At 46.9% G+C, this 19,292-nt stretch overlaps 1 protein-coding gene across 2 annotated transcripts in view; it reads right to left on the bottom strand.

Annotated features, from left to right (window-relative positions):
• The window catches only part of PRKCB (protein kinase C beta), a 330,402-nt gene extending 315,553 nt beyond the window's left edge, over positions 1-14,849 (bottom strand). The window contains exons 1-2 of one of the 2 annotated variants that reach the window (XM_027043015.2): positions 14,428-14,849; positions 13,387-13,418 (exon numbers count right to left, since the gene is read on the bottom strand). In XM_027043015.2, the coding sequence (XP_026898816.1) occupies positions 13,387-13,418; positions 14,428-14,600 (205 nt within the window). In that variant the 5' untranslated portion in view covers positions 14,601-14,849. The remainder of the gene's footprint in view (positions 1-13,386; positions 13,419-14,427) is intronic. The other variant, XM_027043014.2, reaches the window with a different exon arrangement.
• Positions 14,850-19,292: the final 4,443 nt, after the last annotated feature.

Raw genomic sequence — 19,292 nt, 5'->3', positions numbered from 1 at the left:
TTCAGAGAGAAAGACAGAGCATGAATGGGGGAGGGGCACAGAGAGGGGGAAACACAGAATCCGAAGCAGGCTCCAGGCTCCGAGCTGTCAGCACAGAGCCCGACCTGGGGCTCCAAGTCGCAAACCGTGAGATCATGACCTGAGCCGAAGTCGGACGCTTAACCAACTGAGCCACCCAGGTCTCCCATTACAGACATTTTTAAATGCAAGCCCTAAAAACAGTTTGAGCTCCAAGTTTTCCGTGTATTAGCAGAACTAAATTTTTTGATGGGAAAATTGTCAGAATGCCCTGGCTTCCTGGTTCTACAGTTTGCACCCGATGGGCAACATTGAAATAAGAAGCAGATGTCCCCCCAAGAAGGCAAACGGTACCAGCCCTCAGTGACTGACTCCAGAAGGTGCTCGTCTCCCATACAGATGTCACTTCTGTGTGTACAACTAAAAAAGTCCCAGCTGATATTTTTGAGGTTCAGCCTCAGTGATTTACACTTGCTTTTTAAATGTTCTATTAAGGGGCCCCTGGGTGGCCCAGTCGGTTAAGCATCCAACTTCGGCTCTGGGCATGATCTCTGTGAGTTCGAGCCCCGTGTCAGGCTCTGTGCTGACAGCTCAGAGCCTGGACCTGCTTCAGATTCTGTGTCTCCCTCTCTCTCTGCTCCCCACCCCTACTCACACTCTGTCCGTCTCTCTCTCAAAGATAAATAAACATTAAAAAAATAATAACAAAATAAATGTTCTATTAAAGTATAGTAACAGAAAAGTGCTTACAAGTATACAGCTCAGTGAAATGTCATGATCTGAACACATCAGTGTAACCAGCACTCAGATCAAGAAACAGAACACTGGTGGCATCCCAGAAGCCTCTCTCAGGGATTACCCCCTGGTAATGGCTGTCCTCCCTTCTGACCCCTCTAGTTACTTTCACCGGCTCCTGAACATCAAGTAAATGGGATCATACAGAAGGTACAGTGCCTGGCTTTTGCAGCTGTCGTTACCCCTGGGAGAGTCATCTATGTTACACATAGCTGCAGTTTGTTCCCGTACGTTGCTGTAAGATATTCCACTGTGTGTCTACTATTCTGCTATTAGACAACTGAGGTGGCTTCTAGCATATGTTATATTGGAAGACATTCTTTTCACTCCAGTCCACCAGGGCCCATGATGAACAAAGGCAGGGACTTCAGGAGAGGAACTGTTCATCTTCACAGAGAAACACAGGCAAAGCATGAGACTGTGTCCCCAAGTTAGCAGCATTCACATATTTTTGAAAATCTTCCCAACAGGCTCTATGAAGGGCAATTTGCTGGGGGTGGGGGGAATGGGGGGGGAGAGTTCAAACAAAAGTGATCAAAGCCTGTAAACTAGAAAGTGATATAGTTCTCATAAAAATCACAGATCAAGCCATAGAAAACTAGCACCAAAACCCAAATCACAGGACTCCCTCTTACAGTCATTTCTCCCCTATACCATTCATTCAGTCAACAGGTATTTACTGAGCACATCCTATGAGCCAGGTTTGGAGCTGGGCACTTGAGAAAGAACAGGAAGTGAGACAGATGTGGCCCCTACTCTCACAAAACTGACACTCTGGTGGCAAAGACTAAACACTCAAACTAACATACTATTAGAAAATGTAAAGCTGACAAGGAGTTATAGGATTGTACGAGGGGGGACCCGGTTTGGAAAAGCAGGGAAGGCCTCTCTGAAGAAGTGACACTGAGCTAAGTACTGAAGGGGGAGTAGGAGGCAAGCTGGGGGAGAGGAGAGGAAAGAGCAGTTGAAGCTGAAAACAGAGCATGTGCAAATGCCCTGGGGTAGGTAGGAGCATATCATGGTTGAAGAAGACAAGTTGGGTCTTCGGCTAGAAAGTGAAAAGTGGGTAAAAGGGAGGTACAAGTGAGGTTCATGAGGACCCAGGGCAGACAAGGACTTATAACTCATATGAAAGACTCTGGACTTAATCCTGGGAAGAACAGAAATGCCAGCCATCAAAAGAGGTGTATATGGGGCGCCTGCGTGGCTCAGTCAGTTAAGCATCCAACTCTTGATTTCGGCTCAGTTCATCATCTCACGGTTCATGAGATCAAGCCTCAGGTTGAGCTCTGTGCTAACAGTGCAAAGCCTGCTTGGGGTTCTCTCTCTCTCTTTCTCTCTACCCCTTTCATGCTCATGCTCAGAAGCACATTCTCTCTCTCTCTCTCTCTCTCTCTCTCTCTCTCTCTCTTTCTCTCTCTCTCTCTCCCTCTCTTTCCCTCAAAAATAAGCTTTTAAAAAAAGAAGAAGAAAAAAATTTTTTAAAAACATGAGTATCTAACTGAAATACAAAGAAGTCCCTCACCACTCTATATGCCAATCTTCCTTCCCTAGGTGCACTATTTGGCCCAGATAGAATTATCAATACTCCCAACCATACATTTTGCCATATACATAAAAACAACCCAGATAACTATTGAAATTCTCATTTGCAGCAACGCCAAAATTCTAAATAATGGCCCCCACTTTGGGGAGGGAAAGGAGATCTTCAAAATATGGTTAGCTCCTAAAAATCACCCAAGTGCACCATCACAAGACTAGAGGCACTCCTGCAGACTTCACCCTCCACCTTCACCCACATTATTTGGCAGCTTCTTCTTCAACCCAAAAGAGCACGTAAACATTCCATCTGGAGGATGAAGGGAACTCAAAATTTAAAAAGTGAAATGGTCAGAAATCTATTTAAAGTTGAAATGCCATCAACACGTTTTCAAAATGAAGACAGCAGATGGGACCATCACAGATCTCAATTCAGCTTCTGAGGTTTCCCACAAATTAAAGATTCCAAAGCCAGGAAACTGTTGCACAGAAAACACTGTTGCTCACCCGTGTTCCTGTCACAGCTCTGACCCCAGCTAAGAGTTTCTCACTCAGAAACATTGTGAGTTGCACCTGCACCTAATACTATTGCCCACAGCGTGGAAACACGTTCATTCTTGCATCAAGTCCTTGACTCAGGTTCATTGCACTTGCCTCCCCAACGGGATTATAGAGTCAGTAAGGACAAGACGGCACCCAGCCCCAGGAATAAATGCAAACAGCTGCCATTTATCAAGCGCTCAGTGCACGTCAGGCAAGGCACTAAGGAATTACTGGACGTGTGCCCTCTAAACAAGATACTATTGTTTCCTTTTACCTCTAAAGCAACAGAAGCTCAAAGTGTTTAAGGAAATATGTTCCTCGGCCCTGTACCAAGAAGCCAAGATTTGAGGCAATGCCTTTCAATTTCCAAAGCACAAACTCCTCACTACCCATGCAGCATGGGCTCCATGAACACGTGTTGGATAAGTGACAGCAAATGGGCGGGAGAAAGGCAGTGGGAGGATTCCTTTCAGAGGAAAAATCATTTCCACCGGCCCTCTCCGCCTAAGGATGCAGGGAAGAGAGATATCCCTATTGTTAGAACCGTAAAAATAACCCAGTAACCACCTCCCAAAATAGAACAATCAACAATATGACTGACACGAAAATCCAAATGTCTCTCTACCATGTGAGACTCTCAGTGCTCCGGTGACACCCCCCACAGCCTCTAAATGGTCATTTCAGCTTCTCGTACCTGCCCTCCAAGCCCACAAGCCTGGAATTTCGGGATGTGAGTCACAGCAATTACTGTTTCAAATGCGATTCATGCTCCTCTTTTTCACACGTTTAGCCACTTCCCTCACCCTCTTTAGAACAATGACAACAAGCACCTCCTAGTCACTATCCTGCCTTCACAAGGTCCAAACCCTCCTATATGACGTTGATCTCCAAGCGCCGCCCCTCCCCAACCCAAGCACACCCTCCTTCCCATTCCCTGAATGTGCTCTGTTCTCTCCTTTGTGTGTTCAACTTGAGTTGTCCTCTGCGTGAAACACCCTTCCCAGCCCCCAGCCTCCTGTCAATCTGGGAACTCCCACTCCTGCTGTAAGATTGTTCCCAAATGGTACCTCCTCTGTGGAATCTTCTCCACCCCTCCCAGGAGTGAGGATGTCATCCCACTTCTCATTTATGTGGCAGAACTAACTGGCCATGTGCTGTTCTCCCCACAAATGACCAGGAAGATCGTCACGGGCACAAGGATAGATTCCTCTCCAAAGCCCATACTGCAACAGGACATTTTACAATACATTTCTTCTAAGTTATTTATTAGTTACTGTTCTTCTTCCACTAGAATGTAAATTCCATGAGGTCAGGGACTCTGTCTGGTTCACTGCTCTAGTTCCAGTGCCTAAAATAGTACCTGAAACATGGTAAGCACTCAAATATTTGCTGAGTGAATGAATGGACAGATGGCTAGATGGATGGTGGAATGGATGGATGGTTGGGTGAATTGATGGATGAATGGACAGCAGATGGAAAAATGGCTGAATAGATAGATGAACGGATTAGTGAGTGGGTTGGTGGGTAGATGGATGGAGAGATAGATCGTTGGATCAAGCAGGATCATGCTTCACCAGCCCAGGGTCATAGAGTCATGGAGAGCAGGATTTGAAATCAGGCCTATCTGATTTTTTGAGCCTGTACTCTCAATTCAATTTATACTGCCTATCTAGAAACCCAAAGTCTGGTCACTGGAGAGCAGCAAGATAAAAGAAGAAAGAGTCTAAAATTCCCGCCCCCCCCCCCACCTGGGAACATGGTTATTGTTGAGCTAAATTAATTTCCATCTACTTAGTAAATGCCAAGACTCAACAGGGAGGCATCCGAACCCTCCTAGTCTGGGTCTCAGTTCCCCTTCTGACTCAGTAGGGCAACCCTCTGTGTGTGGGCTGAGGGAAAAGGAGACATCCAGGAGGCACAAACAAGCAAGACACAGGACAATAAAAAGTAACAGCAACAATACCAATAGTAATATTAAAAGATTGATACTCCTGAATAAAAGCCACCGTCTCTTCCAAACCTCACTGGAGCCTACAATTGTGATGTCTTTCAATTCTCGGCTACATCGAGTTTTCTTCCAACACCAACCATTTCCAGGAAAAACAATGATGCTCCTTCTCTATTCACAGGAAGGAACAGCCAGTATGAAATTAGACCCAGAGGTAAAACAGGACGAGGCTTGACATTAGGCAAAAGTGGATGTGGGGAGGATGGTTTAAGGGTAGAAACTAACATACCCCTATGTGCTCATAATTCCCTGTAGTTCTTTTATAATAAAAAATAAAAAGCATCTATTAAGTGCCCAAATCTGTGTTAGAGAGGCACTAAAGACATGTTCGCACCAAACCGAGATCAGAAAAGATGGAGATCATTTTCTGCATGTGATCAATGAGGCTTACTGTGAAACTACTTACAAATTACCTTCCAAATGAAAGCAAACACCGCCTAAGCCAACAAAACGAACAGCTGTAGAACATCGGACCTCGACCCAGGGTAAGGAAGGTATCTGGGAGTCAAGGCGAGTAATCCTGTGTCCCTCAAAACTGGCTTTCAGTTCAGATGCCTCTCACTGAAATGCTTTACGCTCTCTTTTTACTTATTCTCAACCTGTCAGCTCAAACTTGTTCCTCCACCTCTGAAATGATCTGATTTTTTCTCCACCTCAAACTGCAACCCCTAAAACAAAAAGGAAGCCAGTTCATTATCTGAGTTATTAGCCAGGAGGTGATGAAGTTCTTTGTCGAACTGGGAGAGAAGCCATCTTCAGGTAGCTATCTGATTCTACTAAATATTCATCTTACTCGCGACCATGGCACAGGTAAAGATTCAGGGCTTCTCTGCAGAATGTGACAGAGGTAAGACCTTCTCTGTATCTTCACCCAGGATATGAGCAGCTTCACACAATACAGATTTTTTAGCTCTGGCTCCCTGGCAACTCAGACTTTCTCCAATTACTTCGAAGGATGGGAAGTTATTTGCCTTTCGTTTTTGGTTTTTCATTCTCAGATCAGACCAAAGAATTCCCTGACTCCACCCCAACCATGGCATAGGGTAGCATCCCCCTTATAAATTCTCATGCACCCTGTACACTTCCTACGAAGTGCTTAACAAAAGTAAGCTTAAATATGGTTACAATGATTGGTAGAATATTGATCTTTTAATGTTTATTTATTTTTGAGAGAGAGCTCAAGTGGGGGAGGCACAGGGCGGGGCAGGGGGGACAGAGGATCCGAAGGGGGCCCTACACTGACAGCACAAAGCCCAACATGGGGCTTGAACTCACAAACTGTGAGATGATGACCTGGGCTGAAGTTGGACGCTCAACCGACTGAGCAACCCAGGTGCCCCATGATTCACAGAATATTTACACTGTAAGCTGCATGACATTAGGATCTTCTTGAGCTCATTCACCATAGTATTCCTGCCATCTAAAATAATTCCTGACATATAGAACTTAATGAGTGAATATTTTTTGGAAGCATGAATGGATATATAGAATGATAAATGGATGGAGGGATGGATGGAAATGGATGGATGCATAAATGCATGTAAATATATAAGGTTCCTACCAGATTTTCAAGCAGCCATCACACCTCCAAATGCCACATGTAAACACTGTGGATTTTGTATACCCTATAAAAAGCCCAACAATCTATCTATATAATATCACACAATTTTAATGGAGAAATAGGATGAGTCAAGCCAAAGGATCCATGAAATTAGATCAAATGCCAAAAATGATGAGACCAAGCTTTTGAATGCATCATCCAGAGATGGTGAAATATTCAGCTGATCCCTCTACCCACCCAAGAAGTAATTAGACTACAAAGTCAAAGGAGCAGAACACGGATTTTAAATTGTACTTAGTAGTAATTTAACTACCTGTAGCTGAAAAGCATCAAAAGGAGATGCATATTCTCAAAACTGTGACATACTGATGTATTTACGTATGTTTTTTATATACACACATGTGTGTGCGTACTCACAGAGACAGAAACAGAAAGCTAGGCAGAAAAAGACAGAGAAAGAAGAAAGACTCCAATAACAAGAATACATATAAATAACTGTCAAACCTTTGGTTCATCCTTTGACCAATTACTTTCTCTGTTATCTTTTTCTTTCTTGACCCAAAGACACCATAAACATGCTGGACGTGGTTCTAGGCAGGACACCTGGAGTATCACCAGTACTCAGAAACAACATATTTTTTTAATTACTTTCTAAGAACCTGCATATCATATCAGTTACATTTCCAAAGGTGGCATTTTCCATATTTACTTAGAAAGGCATTCTGTTGCCCAGTGACAAAGCTTTTTGAGTTTGCCCTGAGTGCTTGACAGCTCAAAATGAATTTACTGTTGCCTCTCCAACAAATCAGCCCTCCTTTTTAAGACCCAACATTAATTCACTTAAATATTTTTTTAATGTTTGTTTATTTTGGAGGGAGAGAGCACGAGCTCGCATGACCAGGGGAGGAGCAGAGACAGGGAGACACAATCCAAAGCAGGCTCTGTGCTGACAGCAGAGAGCCCAATGTGGGGTTACTGGTTTTTAAATTTTTTGAATATTTAGTTATTTTTGAAAGAGAGCGAGCATGCACGTGAGCAGAGGAGGGACAGAGAGAGAGGAAGAGAGAAAGAATCCCAAGCAGGCTTCCTCACTATCAGGGCAGAGCCTGAGGTGGGTCTCAATCTCAGGAATCAAACCCTGAGATCATGACCTGAGCCAAAATCAAGAGTCAGACGTTTAACTCATTGAGCCACCCACGCACCCCTCACCTGAAGATTTTTATTTCAAATGGGACTTTGGGCCTAAAATCCCACTTCAGGTGGAAAAAATAAAAAAGTCAAACCATCAAATACAAAGTCAAAGAGCTTCTGCCTTTTACCCACATTGAACCCTCAGGACACATTCAGAAAAAGCTAAGAGGTGAGCAGAGTTTCACTCACAGTCCTCTGGGATCTGCTTCTGGAAGGGAAATGGAATAACAGAAGGCTGCTTCAGTAGCTCACAGCCTGACTTACTGATTGTACAAAAAACAAACCAACAAACAAAAAAACAAAAAAAAAAGCCCTCTTTATGAGAAAGTCCTACCTAAAGTATAAGATATCACATTATAAGTTGCCAGGGAAAACTATGCCAAAAATAAAATTAACCTTTGATTCAGCTTTAATTGTTATTTTTAAAAAGAGCACACTTTAATCTCTATGTGTTGACTACACACGAAAATAAACTTGTATCCCATAGAGTTAAACGTGGATAAAAACGGCAATGTTTGAATTCGTGCAACATTTGGGGGTTCTTAAAGAATAACTTCTATTAAAAGGTTAAGAAAACCGCTTTCAGATCTACACAGGAAAGGGAAGAGCTGGCTTACTCATTATAATCATCCCTGTTAGGTTTTCATAGTCAGAAAACTAGTGAGCTGGGGTTTTTCTAGAGAGTCCCTGACAAGTTGAGATCTTTCTCACGAGGAAAGGGTGAGAAAAGAGAATCTAAACAAGCCTGGCTGGCTGAGCAGTGCACTCACTGGTGCTGCCCAAAGTCTATGAAGAAACACATCTGAGAGGAAAACCTACCTAAATACACAAAAGTGGCCTAGTCATTCAATGACTTCCAGAATGAGCTCTCCCACTTTGACAGAGTTTCCTACCATGAATCAAGTAATAATGATCGTCTCACTTAGAGTCATGGATACTTACTGTGGATATTTCTCTTACACCTTGGTGTAGACCATAACTCTATGAGATAGGTACTATTAGCCCCATTTTACAGATGAGGAAACTGAGGCCACTACAGGTGGACGACTTGCCCAAGTTCACAAAGCACGTAGGTGGCAGAGCAGAGATTGAAACTCAGTTCTACCTGACTCTAACCCCATGCTATGAATTCTGAATCTCTAAATTGTATTGCTTGCCTGTTTATACTAAAGTGACTTCCTTTAAAAAACAAAACAAAACAAAAAAAAAACAACAGTTTTGGGGCTCCTGGGTGGTTCAGTAGGTTAAGCATCTGACTTCAGGTCAGGTCATGATCTCACAGTTCATGAGTTTCAGCCCCACATTGGGCTCTGTGCTGACAGCTCAGGGCCTGGAGCCTGCTTCAGATTCTGTGTCTCCCGCTCTCTCTGCCCCTCCCCCGCTTTCTTTCTCTCTCTCCCTCTCTCTCTCTCTCTCTCTCTCAAAAATAAATAAACATTTAAAAAAAATTTTTTTAATTAGTTTTTCTCTGCCAAACTGCAAAAGCTTCTTGGGGTAAGAGTCTAATTCCACCCAAAGTCTTGTTTTCATTACAATTAACACACAAATACAAGTTCTAAGGTCCTCTAAAGAATGCCAGAGGGGGCGCCTGGGTGGCTCAGTTGGTTAAGTGTCTGACTTCAGCTCAGGTCATGATCTCGCAGTCCATGAGTTCGAGCCCCGCGTCGGGCTCTGGGCTGACAGCTCAGAGCCTGGAGCCTGTTTCAGATTCTGTGTCTCCCTCTCTCTCTGCCCCTTCCCTGTTCATGCTCTGTCTCTCTCTGTCTCAAAACTAAATAAACGTTAAAAAAATTAAAAAAAAAAAAAAAAAAAGAACGCCAGAGAAAAGTCAGCCTTGCTTCTCTGAGGGTCCCATTTATTATCCAGAATTTAGTTTCATAATACAGATGTTCAGCCCTAGCACTCTGTCACCAGAGGCCTTAAGCTACCTCACAGAGAGTGGTTTTATAGAACATAGAGACCGTGAGTAACAAAAAGGGGAGAAATTTTATGGCAATCTAGAATTTTGTCCTCTAGCAGTACAAAAACAAGGGAATCTATTCATAAGCTCCCCTGATCACACAGAAATCCATGATTTCCCATGGCTGATGGACTTTCCATCCTTCCTCCCTCAGCCCATCCCAGCATCCCCAATTTCCATGGCAGCACGATGGAGCACGGAGGCTCAGGGGGTTCCCTGCCTTAGGATCATCTTACACAACTCCTACCCAAGAATGGCACAGACCAAACCCCCTCTCCCCTTCTACTTTTGAAATGGAACACCGCCATCCTAACTTGTAGCCAGGAACAGGACAACTTGAAATTAACACCACATTTTCCATATACCCCTTTGTAACATGGTGTGGGTATACGATTAAGTTCTAGCTAATAGCTCAGATGCAGAAGTATCTTGCAGCAAGTTCCATAAGGGACAGTGAGCATGTGACCTTTGCCTGTCTTTTTACCCTTTCCTCCTTCCTGCTGGCTGAAACAAAGATTTAATGACTGGATCCTAGCATCCAGTCTTAGACCTTCTAAGCATCTAGCATCCTTCTTAGACCATGAGCTAATTGTCACCTCCTGGATGGTGGAGCAGAAAACTGAAAGAAGATAGGACCCTGGGCTCTGGACCTCTGACTAATGTAAGAAACTAAAACCTTATGTATTCTTGGGGTACCTGGGTGGCTCAGTCAGTTAAGCATCACACTTCAGCTCAGGTCATGATCTCACAGTTCATGAGATCGAGCCCCACTTTGAGTGAGTTCGGGCTCCGCACTCTCTCTCTACCCCTCAAGGGATTCTCTCTCTCTCTCTCTCTCTCTCTCTCTGCCCCTCATTCACTTGCATGCTATTTCTCTCTCTGAAAAATAAATAAATAAATAAATAAATAAATAAATAAATAAATAAATCCTTATGCGTTCTCTATAAAATGTTGATCCCATTTTAATTGGGCGTACTTTCAGAGGAAATCGGTGGTGTCAAAATTTTCAGGTGGCTCCAAAATCAGTCCCAGGCAACTCTAAGCAGATCAGAAGATAACCTTCTCCCCTTCCTGGACGCCTCCCTCCAACCTAAGCATCTCTATGTCAGGGGCTGCCAATCCACCCTATCCCCTCTCTCTTGCTCCTTCCCACTCCAGCCCAGATGGAATAAACTGCCAAAACAGTGACATGGGTGACCAGATGTTCACAGCTGGATTTCAGCTCTCACCTAGCAGCTGGTTCCATGGCAAAGCAACTCTCTAGGGGCAGTCTTCTCTCACACCAGCCCCCACCTTGGGGGATCTGGGGGACAATCCCAGGGGCTGCTCTTTTCTGAGCACTTACTCTGTGCTAAGCTTTGATCCAAACATCTCCCATGCAACAGCTTTGGGCTACTCAGCAACTTTTAAGGTAGGTCCTGTTTATTGGACCCATTTTATACACAAGACACCTGAGCTCAATAACACGGCTGGGAAGCCTCGAAGCCAAATTCAAACCCACAGTGACCTGCCTGATGGCCTATACATGTATGTGCACTACCCTACACTGCCCCTCAGGGACAGGAGAAAAATAAAGGTGATTAATAATAATCATAATCATAATCATAATCATAATCATAAGTACTTCTACCTCTGAAGTTGCCATATTTGATGAGAAACTTTAATTCTGCTTTACTCTCACTACACCAGAAAATTCCTACCACTTTCCAGGCTTTGAAAAACAGGATCTCCTGCTTCAGGTATGTCATCACCTACACATCCAGAGTGACTTCCCCAAGCATCAGTGATTGCAGAGTGGGTGGGAAAGCAGCAATAAAAATGTTCAAAAATCACCCTGGACACCAGCAAGAGACAAAGACAGAAACAGATGCATGGAAATGAAAGGTAACCTCAAAGATCATCTACACATTCCAGCAGTAAGACACCACTGATATTCTGCTTCGAGGGCCAAAGTTCTACAAAACAATCTGTTTGCAAAAGAGCCTAAGCTGTTGCCACTTTAAAGGGATTTGGAAAGACCTGAAACTAACATAACACTGGATGTTAATTATACTTCAATTAAAATAATAATAATAAAATTAAAATAAGATCATATAAAACTGGAGGGGCACCTGGGCAGCTCAGTCGGTTAAGTGTCCGACTCTTGATTTCAGCTCAGGTCGTGATCCCATGGTTCGTGGGTTCAAGCCTCATGTCGGGCTCTGTGCTGACAATGTGGAACCTGCTTGGGATTCTCTCTCTTTCTCTCTCTCTCTCTGCCCCTCCTCTGCTCACGTGTACCTTCTCTCTCTCTCTCTGTCTCAAAATAAATAAATAAACTTTAAAAAAGAGAGTATGTAAAACTGAAAAAAAAATTATAAAGGGATTTAGGAAGTTCTCTGGTGCAGAGTGTGAGGCTGGCTGGGGCTCCACATCTTGGTAAGAGAGGCTGGGAAGGTCTGAAGGCTCACTGTATGAGCCAGCTCTTCCCTGGATCTCAGGTGAAGGAACCTGAGAGTCTCAGAAGACAGCAGTGCCACAATGAGAGCACCGTGTATGACTGACAATGCCACCTACACTCACCAGGGATCACTGGACTTTTCCCTGGAGGGTTGGAGGTGCTATAACAAAAAAAAAAAAAAAAAAAAAAAATCAGTACTAAGCCACGTCGCAGACTCTTGAATGCTCAAATGCTTTCTTCTCCTGATCTAAACCCCGCTCCCCAGTGTGGTCAATTTGCCCCCACGACACGCCCCAGAAATGAGACATTTCTCACCAAACTCAACCACACATGGCTCAGAATTGGGGAGGGGGGAAAAAAAAAAACTTCCCAGAACAAAAGTTGCAAACTTGAATGCCTACCAGAGACAGAAATTCTGGGTGAGGCGGGCCGGGTTAGGAAGGACTGAGATAAAATGGTGAATGTGTGCCCCCCCCAACTATGAAAATAACTCCAAATGACTGTTCCAACAAGAAAGTAGGACCAATTCTCAGCAAACTCGAAGCTGGAAATTCAAGGATGTATGTGAAATCTCCCAGTTCTGAATGTGGACATCAAATTCAAAAAATGTTGGATACCCTAAGGGCTAAACAAGTCCACAGGGAATTTGACCATGGAGAGCAAGTTTGCAGTGAGAAATGGCCAAGGCCACCTTACACAGGAGTACAAGTCACTACTAGGTTGAGCATCTCTGGCTAGGGTCAAGGATCTCAAACCAGGTGCAAAGACCCAGGTAACCAGTCACTTGGAGTCCTTCCTGTAGGTAGCCAGAAGATGGAAAGGCAATCAGCATCGGCGAGGCACCCCATCTGGAACGACCTCTTTCAGAGAGGGAGGAGGCCCAGGGGACAACCCCGGTCACTTTTCTAGGGGATGCACCATATGCAGAGGCGGCAGCCACCTGTGGAGACTTCTGTGAAGCAGGGGGAGAGATAGAACCTCTCTCTGTGAGATGAGGAAGGGCCTCTCTGAGGAAGGCATCCTCCCAGAAATGGCCCCTGGAGACACTTCTTCCAGAAGCAGGACTGGCCAAACAAGATAGGTTCAGGCTCTTCCAGCTGCGAAGGCAGAAATAGGGTCTCTCACGGCACTCACCTGTCCTGATGAAGCATCACTGCCCCCACATAAACACACGCCTTAAAAGGACCCTTTTGTGGTGATGCATTCCTAGCTTGGCAGGTCACTCTGACAGATACGATTCCTTCACTCCCTGCCTAACTCAGTCACTTCTAGAAAGTCTTTTTCACCATCTCTTCCCACAAACTGGGCATCCCCAGAGCCCCACAGCCTACCTTGGCACTGGAATCCTTGCTTCCCGAAGCCCCTGCAAAGGCAGAAACAGGCATGTCAGGCAGCCCTAGGGGCCCAGCCACCAGCTAGTTCCCCCACGTCACCCCCCTTCCCCGGTCCCTCTACCCCAGGTGCAACCTCCTAGCCACAGGCGGGTGCCCAAGAGTCTTCCGCCTTTGGGGGAGGGGGCAGCTGGGAGCTCGACGGTAACCCCCACCTCCCCCTCAGAAGGCAGAAGAGAGAGGCTGCGACCACCAGGTGGCGGGATGGGGGGAGCCTTTCCGTCGCAGGGAGGGTGGGGGGCAGGCGGGAGATCTGCCCACAGAGATGCACCGGCACCTTCGGGGAAAGAGAAGAGATAAAGCCACATCCAGAGGGAGGATGAGAAAGACCCGGCGGTGGTGGGGTTCCCCAGGGGGCTGCGAAGAGAGAAAGGGCTCCCCATGTCTAGAGGGACGGGGCGAGAGCTGGGAATAAAGGTCTCCGCAGTGAAGCGAGGGGAAAACTGAGGAGCGCAAAGGGGAACCCTGGCCCGCAGGAAAGAGCAGTAAGAGATAACCCGGGGCGGCACGGCGGGAGACACAGAAGGGGAGGAAAGGATGCCCCACGCCCGCAGGGAGATAGACAGGACACCCAGGGCACTGCCCCCCGGAAAGGAGGGGAGGGGGTGCGGGCGCCGCGAGCCTGGAAAGAGGCGGGGAGACGGGGAACCCCGAGCGAGCGGGCACTCGAGGCGCTGCCCTCCAGGGAGGGACAGCCACCCCGCGCTCGGAGCAGCCGGAGAACCAGCGCCCGCGACGCGGCCCCGGGGCTCTCCCGAGGCGTCTGGGAAGAAGAGCGGGCAGGAGGCGCCCCGCGGCCGGCCGTCTGGGGCCGGGGAGGAGGAAGCCGCAGGACTGTGCACCCGGGCGTCCGGGGCGGGGAGCCGGGGATGCGGGGCCCGGCGGCGCTCGTCCCCCCCTCGGGGACGCGGAGAGGGGGGCCCCGCGCGCGGCGCTGCCCTCGGGGCCCCGGGAAGGTGCCCTGCGCCGGCGCGCTCTCACCAGATGAAGTCGGTGCAGTGGCTGCAGAAGGTGGGCTGCTTGAAGAAGCGGGCGGTGAATTTGTGGTTCTTCACCTCGTGCACGTTTTTCTGCCGGAGGGCGCCTTTGCGGGCGAAGCGCACGGTGCTCTCCTCGCCCTCACTCGGCGGCGGCCCCGCAGCCGGGTCAGCCATCTTGCGCGCGGGGAGCGGGAGCCGAGAGGTGCCGGCCCCGGGGCCGCGGGAGCGCGGGCTGCGGGCCCGGGAGGCGCGCGAGGAGGCGGCCGCTGCTGCCGCCCGGGGCCGCGGGCGCTTCCCCTGCGCCTGCTCTGGCCGCCGCGGCGCGCGGAGCTGAGGCTGTCACTCGCCCAGCTGCCGCCGCTAGTCCAGCTGCGCTTGGCACCGCTGGCCCCAGCTGCGGGGGAGGGAGGCGGGGCCCCGGGCAGGCCCCGCCTCCTTCATTTGCATCGCGCCCAGGCCCCGCCCAGCGCCGCCAGCTGCTTTACATATTGGCACCCCTGAGACTGCCGGCCTCCCAGCGAAGTGTTCACCGCCGCAGCGCTGCGGCGCGGGGACCGCAGCCTGCTATCGTCAGCCCTGAGCCTCGCCCCCTGCCCCACTCCTGCGCCTGAGGTTGCATTAAGGGGATGAGCACCTTGGGTGCGCCCCCTGGGGAACCCAGAGCGGAAGGACCGACGGGGACTAGGGGTGGGAGGTGGCAAGGGTGGGCGCGACGGATTCCACCCGGCCTCTGCAGAGACTGGTGCCCATCCACCCCGCCTCCATCCCATTGGTCATTCTGCACGCGTCTCCTGGAGGGATGGACTCCCGCTGTCACTCATTCGGAAAGGCCTGTGGCTCCACACACTTACACACACATACGCACACACTGCAGAGGTAGGGGAGGAGCACAATTATTATTATGTGTGTGTGTGTGTGTGTGAGAGAGAGCGTACGTGTATATATATATATGTATATACACATCATATATATGTATATATATATATATATCCACCACAAAGACATTTCTTGGCTTTGCTTGCCCAACCGTTCAACCGTTTAGAAGGGAACTCCCTACTTTCTGTCCATCCCCTCCACCAAGAGACTCAGTTTCTTCAATTGTAAAATGGGGCTGAAGGTGACCCGTCTTCACAAATGCTAGTCATATTTGTGCACCATCTGAAAAAAGAAAAAGAAAAAGTCTATCCGGTTGTTGCATTTGAATAGCAAGAGGTATCCATAATAGTAAAATCTCTCCAGATGCTACCACCTGCCCAAAATACCTGCATCTGGAGGCTTCTTCTCTTTGTTAAAGAGGGAAATTAAAAGATATTAGAGAGATGCTAAAGACACACTAACGTCCAACTGGGATCCTCTCCTGGATGGAATCTGAAGGATGGAAAGGTAGCCAAAAAGAATGATAATTGTCCAGATGAGTAAATAATGCCGTATGATTTAGCCCTATCCATGCCCTGTGTCTCAGACATCCCCCACACCAAGCCCTACTCTCTGGGAACACAGTGCTGCATTAGACCATGAACTTCTTCACTACACCTAGGTTCTGAGAGCAGGCACTGCTCACCATTATGTCATCAGAGCCAAACTCCGTGCCTGACACCTTCTCAGAGCCCCATAAATATCAGTTGAATGAGTAAGTGATTATGTAAATATGTGAGCAAATGAAAGCTTAAAGGACACTGCCCCTCACCCCTCACTGTGTCCTGTATGTGTTCAATAATAAAAAACCTTGAGTGCTAGGTAGATGTCACAGGTACTTACACTGTCTTACTTAGTCCTTGCAACAACGACCTTGGGTAAGTCCAGAATTTTCATTGTGAAGAAGGATGGTGAGGCTCAGGGTGATTAAGATATACACCCAAAGTCATGCTGTTGTTCAATGGAGAGGTTAGGCCACACTAACTACAAAGCATACTGGTGATAAAGGCGCGAAAGAGAGCAGGGTGGAGTTGAACAAGCTACAGTGAACTCCTGCCTAATGAAGCTCAGGTACCGCCATGATGATTTCGCCTGGAAGCTGCTGAGTGGTTAAGTCATTATTAGGCTACATGTGGAGAGCCAGGGCTGTGTTAATAGAATGTCCCTGTGCTGCATAGGAATTCAAAGGTAAGGAGGAAAAAATAGCATTAACTTTTAAGGTTGACATGTTTTGGAAACTGGACGTGCCTGTCTATTATTAGTCCTTTCAGAGGCCCCATCACCAACCAGGGAGGCTTGGGAAAACATCCCAGGAGACATTGCTGCTGAAGTAGATTTCCTTTGAACCGATGAGCTGGAAGCTTGCAGCCCACATCCTGCCTTTTGAACGAACTGCTCTGGATGACTTTGCTCTGTAACAACAAACAGTACCTCATGGGGCCCGAGCCTGGAGAGGCAAGGGCTGGTGGATACCAAAGAAACACTGGATTCCAGGAGGGGCTGCACCATCTGAGGATGAGGGGACACAGTTCCCATTGGACCCAGATCCCCAGGGCAGGGGTATACGACCGGTGGCCCTTAGATGCATTTTTTTAGCCAGCGAAGCAAAATTTTTTTCGTTCATATTGGGTATAGATTTTCACATAAATATCCAGATTCTGACTTCTCTAGGAAGCAAGATGTGGTTACATGGAACCCACATTCCGCCATTCACTCATTCATTTGTTCATTCCTTTAGCAATGAATTTATTGAGCACCAGCTAGGTGCTGTTCCACACACTGTTAAATAAAACAGACAGCAGGCCCAGCCTTCATGGAGCTTATAGTCTAATGGGCAAGATAGGCAATAACCTAATAAACTAACAAATCTATACTAGGTGGTGTAGAGATTGATGCCGTAAAAGAAACAAGAAAACATGTTAAAGAATGAAGAATGACAATAGCCAGGAAAATCCTTTCTGATAAGGGGACATCTGAGAAAAGATCTCAATGAAGTGAGAGGGTGAGCCACCGTGCTGAGGGTAGTGATCGAGACAGAGAAAACAAGCAAATGCAAAGGACTTGGGAAAGGAGTGTGCTCAGCATGTTGGAGAAACAGGAAAGAGGCCTCTGTGGCTGGAGAGGAGAGGACACAAAGGGTACAAGACAAGGTCAGTAAGGTAGCAGGGCACTGTAGACTTGTAAGGAGTCTGGATTTCATTTCAGCGAACAGGAGGCTATTGGACAGTTGAGAGCAGAGTAGTGGCCTGATTACTTGCTTCCTTTTTTTGGTTGTTGTTGTTGTTTAAATGTTTATTTTTGAGAGAGAGAGAGAGAGAGAGAGAGAGAGAGAGCACGCGCATGCGCGTGGGGGAGGGGCAGAGAGCGAGGAAGACAGAGGATCTGAAACAAACTATTTGCTGACAGCAGAGAGCCCAATGCAAGGCTTGAACTCACAAGCCGTGAGTTTTGAACTTGAGCCAGAGTCAGATGCTTAACCGGCTGAGCCACCTGTTGTTGTTTTTAAAATTACCCCAGACACTGTGTGGAAAATAGATCGGAAAGGGGATAGAATAGAAGCAGGAGAAGCAGTCGAGATCATTTGAGTAGATAAGGCAAGAGATGGTGACAACACAGCTTGATGCCACATGGATCTAAAGGCTTGCTATAGATTCATTGTGGGTCCTCTAGGTCACCAGAGCCCCACTCGGTCCACCCTGCTAATAAAGGCATGAATGCTAGCCACTTGAAAGATTTCAGAGGCAACGGGAGGCAGGTTGCTCTGGCCAGGAATGGAGCCCAGCGTGTCTTAAGTCCAAGCTTCAAGGGTTCTGTGGGTGCCATAATGAATTATCACAAAACTAGGTGGGCTAAAAACAACAGAAATTGATTCTTTCACAATTCTGGGAGCCAGAAGGCTGAAATCAAGATATCGACAGGGCCCCACTCCCTCTGGAGGCTTCAGAGAAGAATGCTTCCTCGTCTCTTCCAAATTTCAGTGTCTGTCAGGGCATCTGGGTGGCTCAGTTGGTGGAGTATCCGACTTCAGCTCAGGTCATGATCTCACCAGTCGTGGGTTCAAGCCCTGCGTCGGGCTCTGTGCTGACCTCTCAGAGCCTGGAGCCTGCTTCAGATTCTGTGTCTCCCTCTCTCTCTGCCCCTCCCACGCTCATGCTCTGTCTCTCTCTGTCTCTCAAAAATAAGTAAATGTCAAATTTCAGTGGCTTCCAACATTCCTTGGCTTGTGGCCACATCACCCCCATCTCTGCCTCCATCTTCATATCAACGTCTCTCTCTGTGTCTCTCTTCTCCTCCTCTGTCTAATCACCTCTGTGTATCTCTTACAAGGACACGTGTCATCAGATTTAGGGCTCAACCAGATAATCTGGGATGATCTCTTCATCTCAAAATCCTTAACATAATTACATCTGCAAAGAAACTTTTCAAATAAGATAACATTCACAGGAATGTTAATTCCAGGAATTAAGACATGAACACTTCTTTTTTGGGGGGCGGGGCCACCACCCAACCCACCGTAGTGCATAACCCTGGACAAGCCACTTCCTCCTTCTGTGCCTTGCTTTCCTGTAAAACAGGGGTGGAGATGTAATAGTTTGCCTTCCAAATCTTTCATTCCAAGGTTGCGTTCTCCACTATCATAGTCACTAGCCACATATGGCTAGTATCTGGAATGTAGCTCATCTGAATTGAGATGTGATTGTAAGTATAAAATACGTCCCAAAATATCAAGTACTTAGAATGAAAAAGAATGTAAAATGCTTCATAAATAACTTTTATCTTTATTGCATGTTGAAATTGTAACATTTTGGATGTATTGGGCTAAAACGGATTTCTAAAGTTAATTTCACCTGTTTCTTTGCACTTTTTTAATGTGGCTACTAGAAAATACAAAACTATATATGTGACTCACATTATATTTCTCTAGACTATTTCTCTATTCGAAAGAACAGA

Source organism: Acinonyx jubatus, chromosome E3, assembly GCF_027475565.1.
Source record: "Acinonyx jubatus isolate Ajub_Pintada_27869175 chromosome E3, VMU_Ajub_asm_v1.0, whole genome shotgun sequence".
In the NCBI taxonomy this organism is placed as follows: Eukaryota; Metazoa; Chordata; class Mammalia; order Carnivora; family Felidae; genus Acinonyx; species Acinonyx jubatus.
The sequence above is the reverse complement of the archived record's forward strand: the minus strand, read 5'-3'. Positions and strand labels throughout refer to the sequence as shown.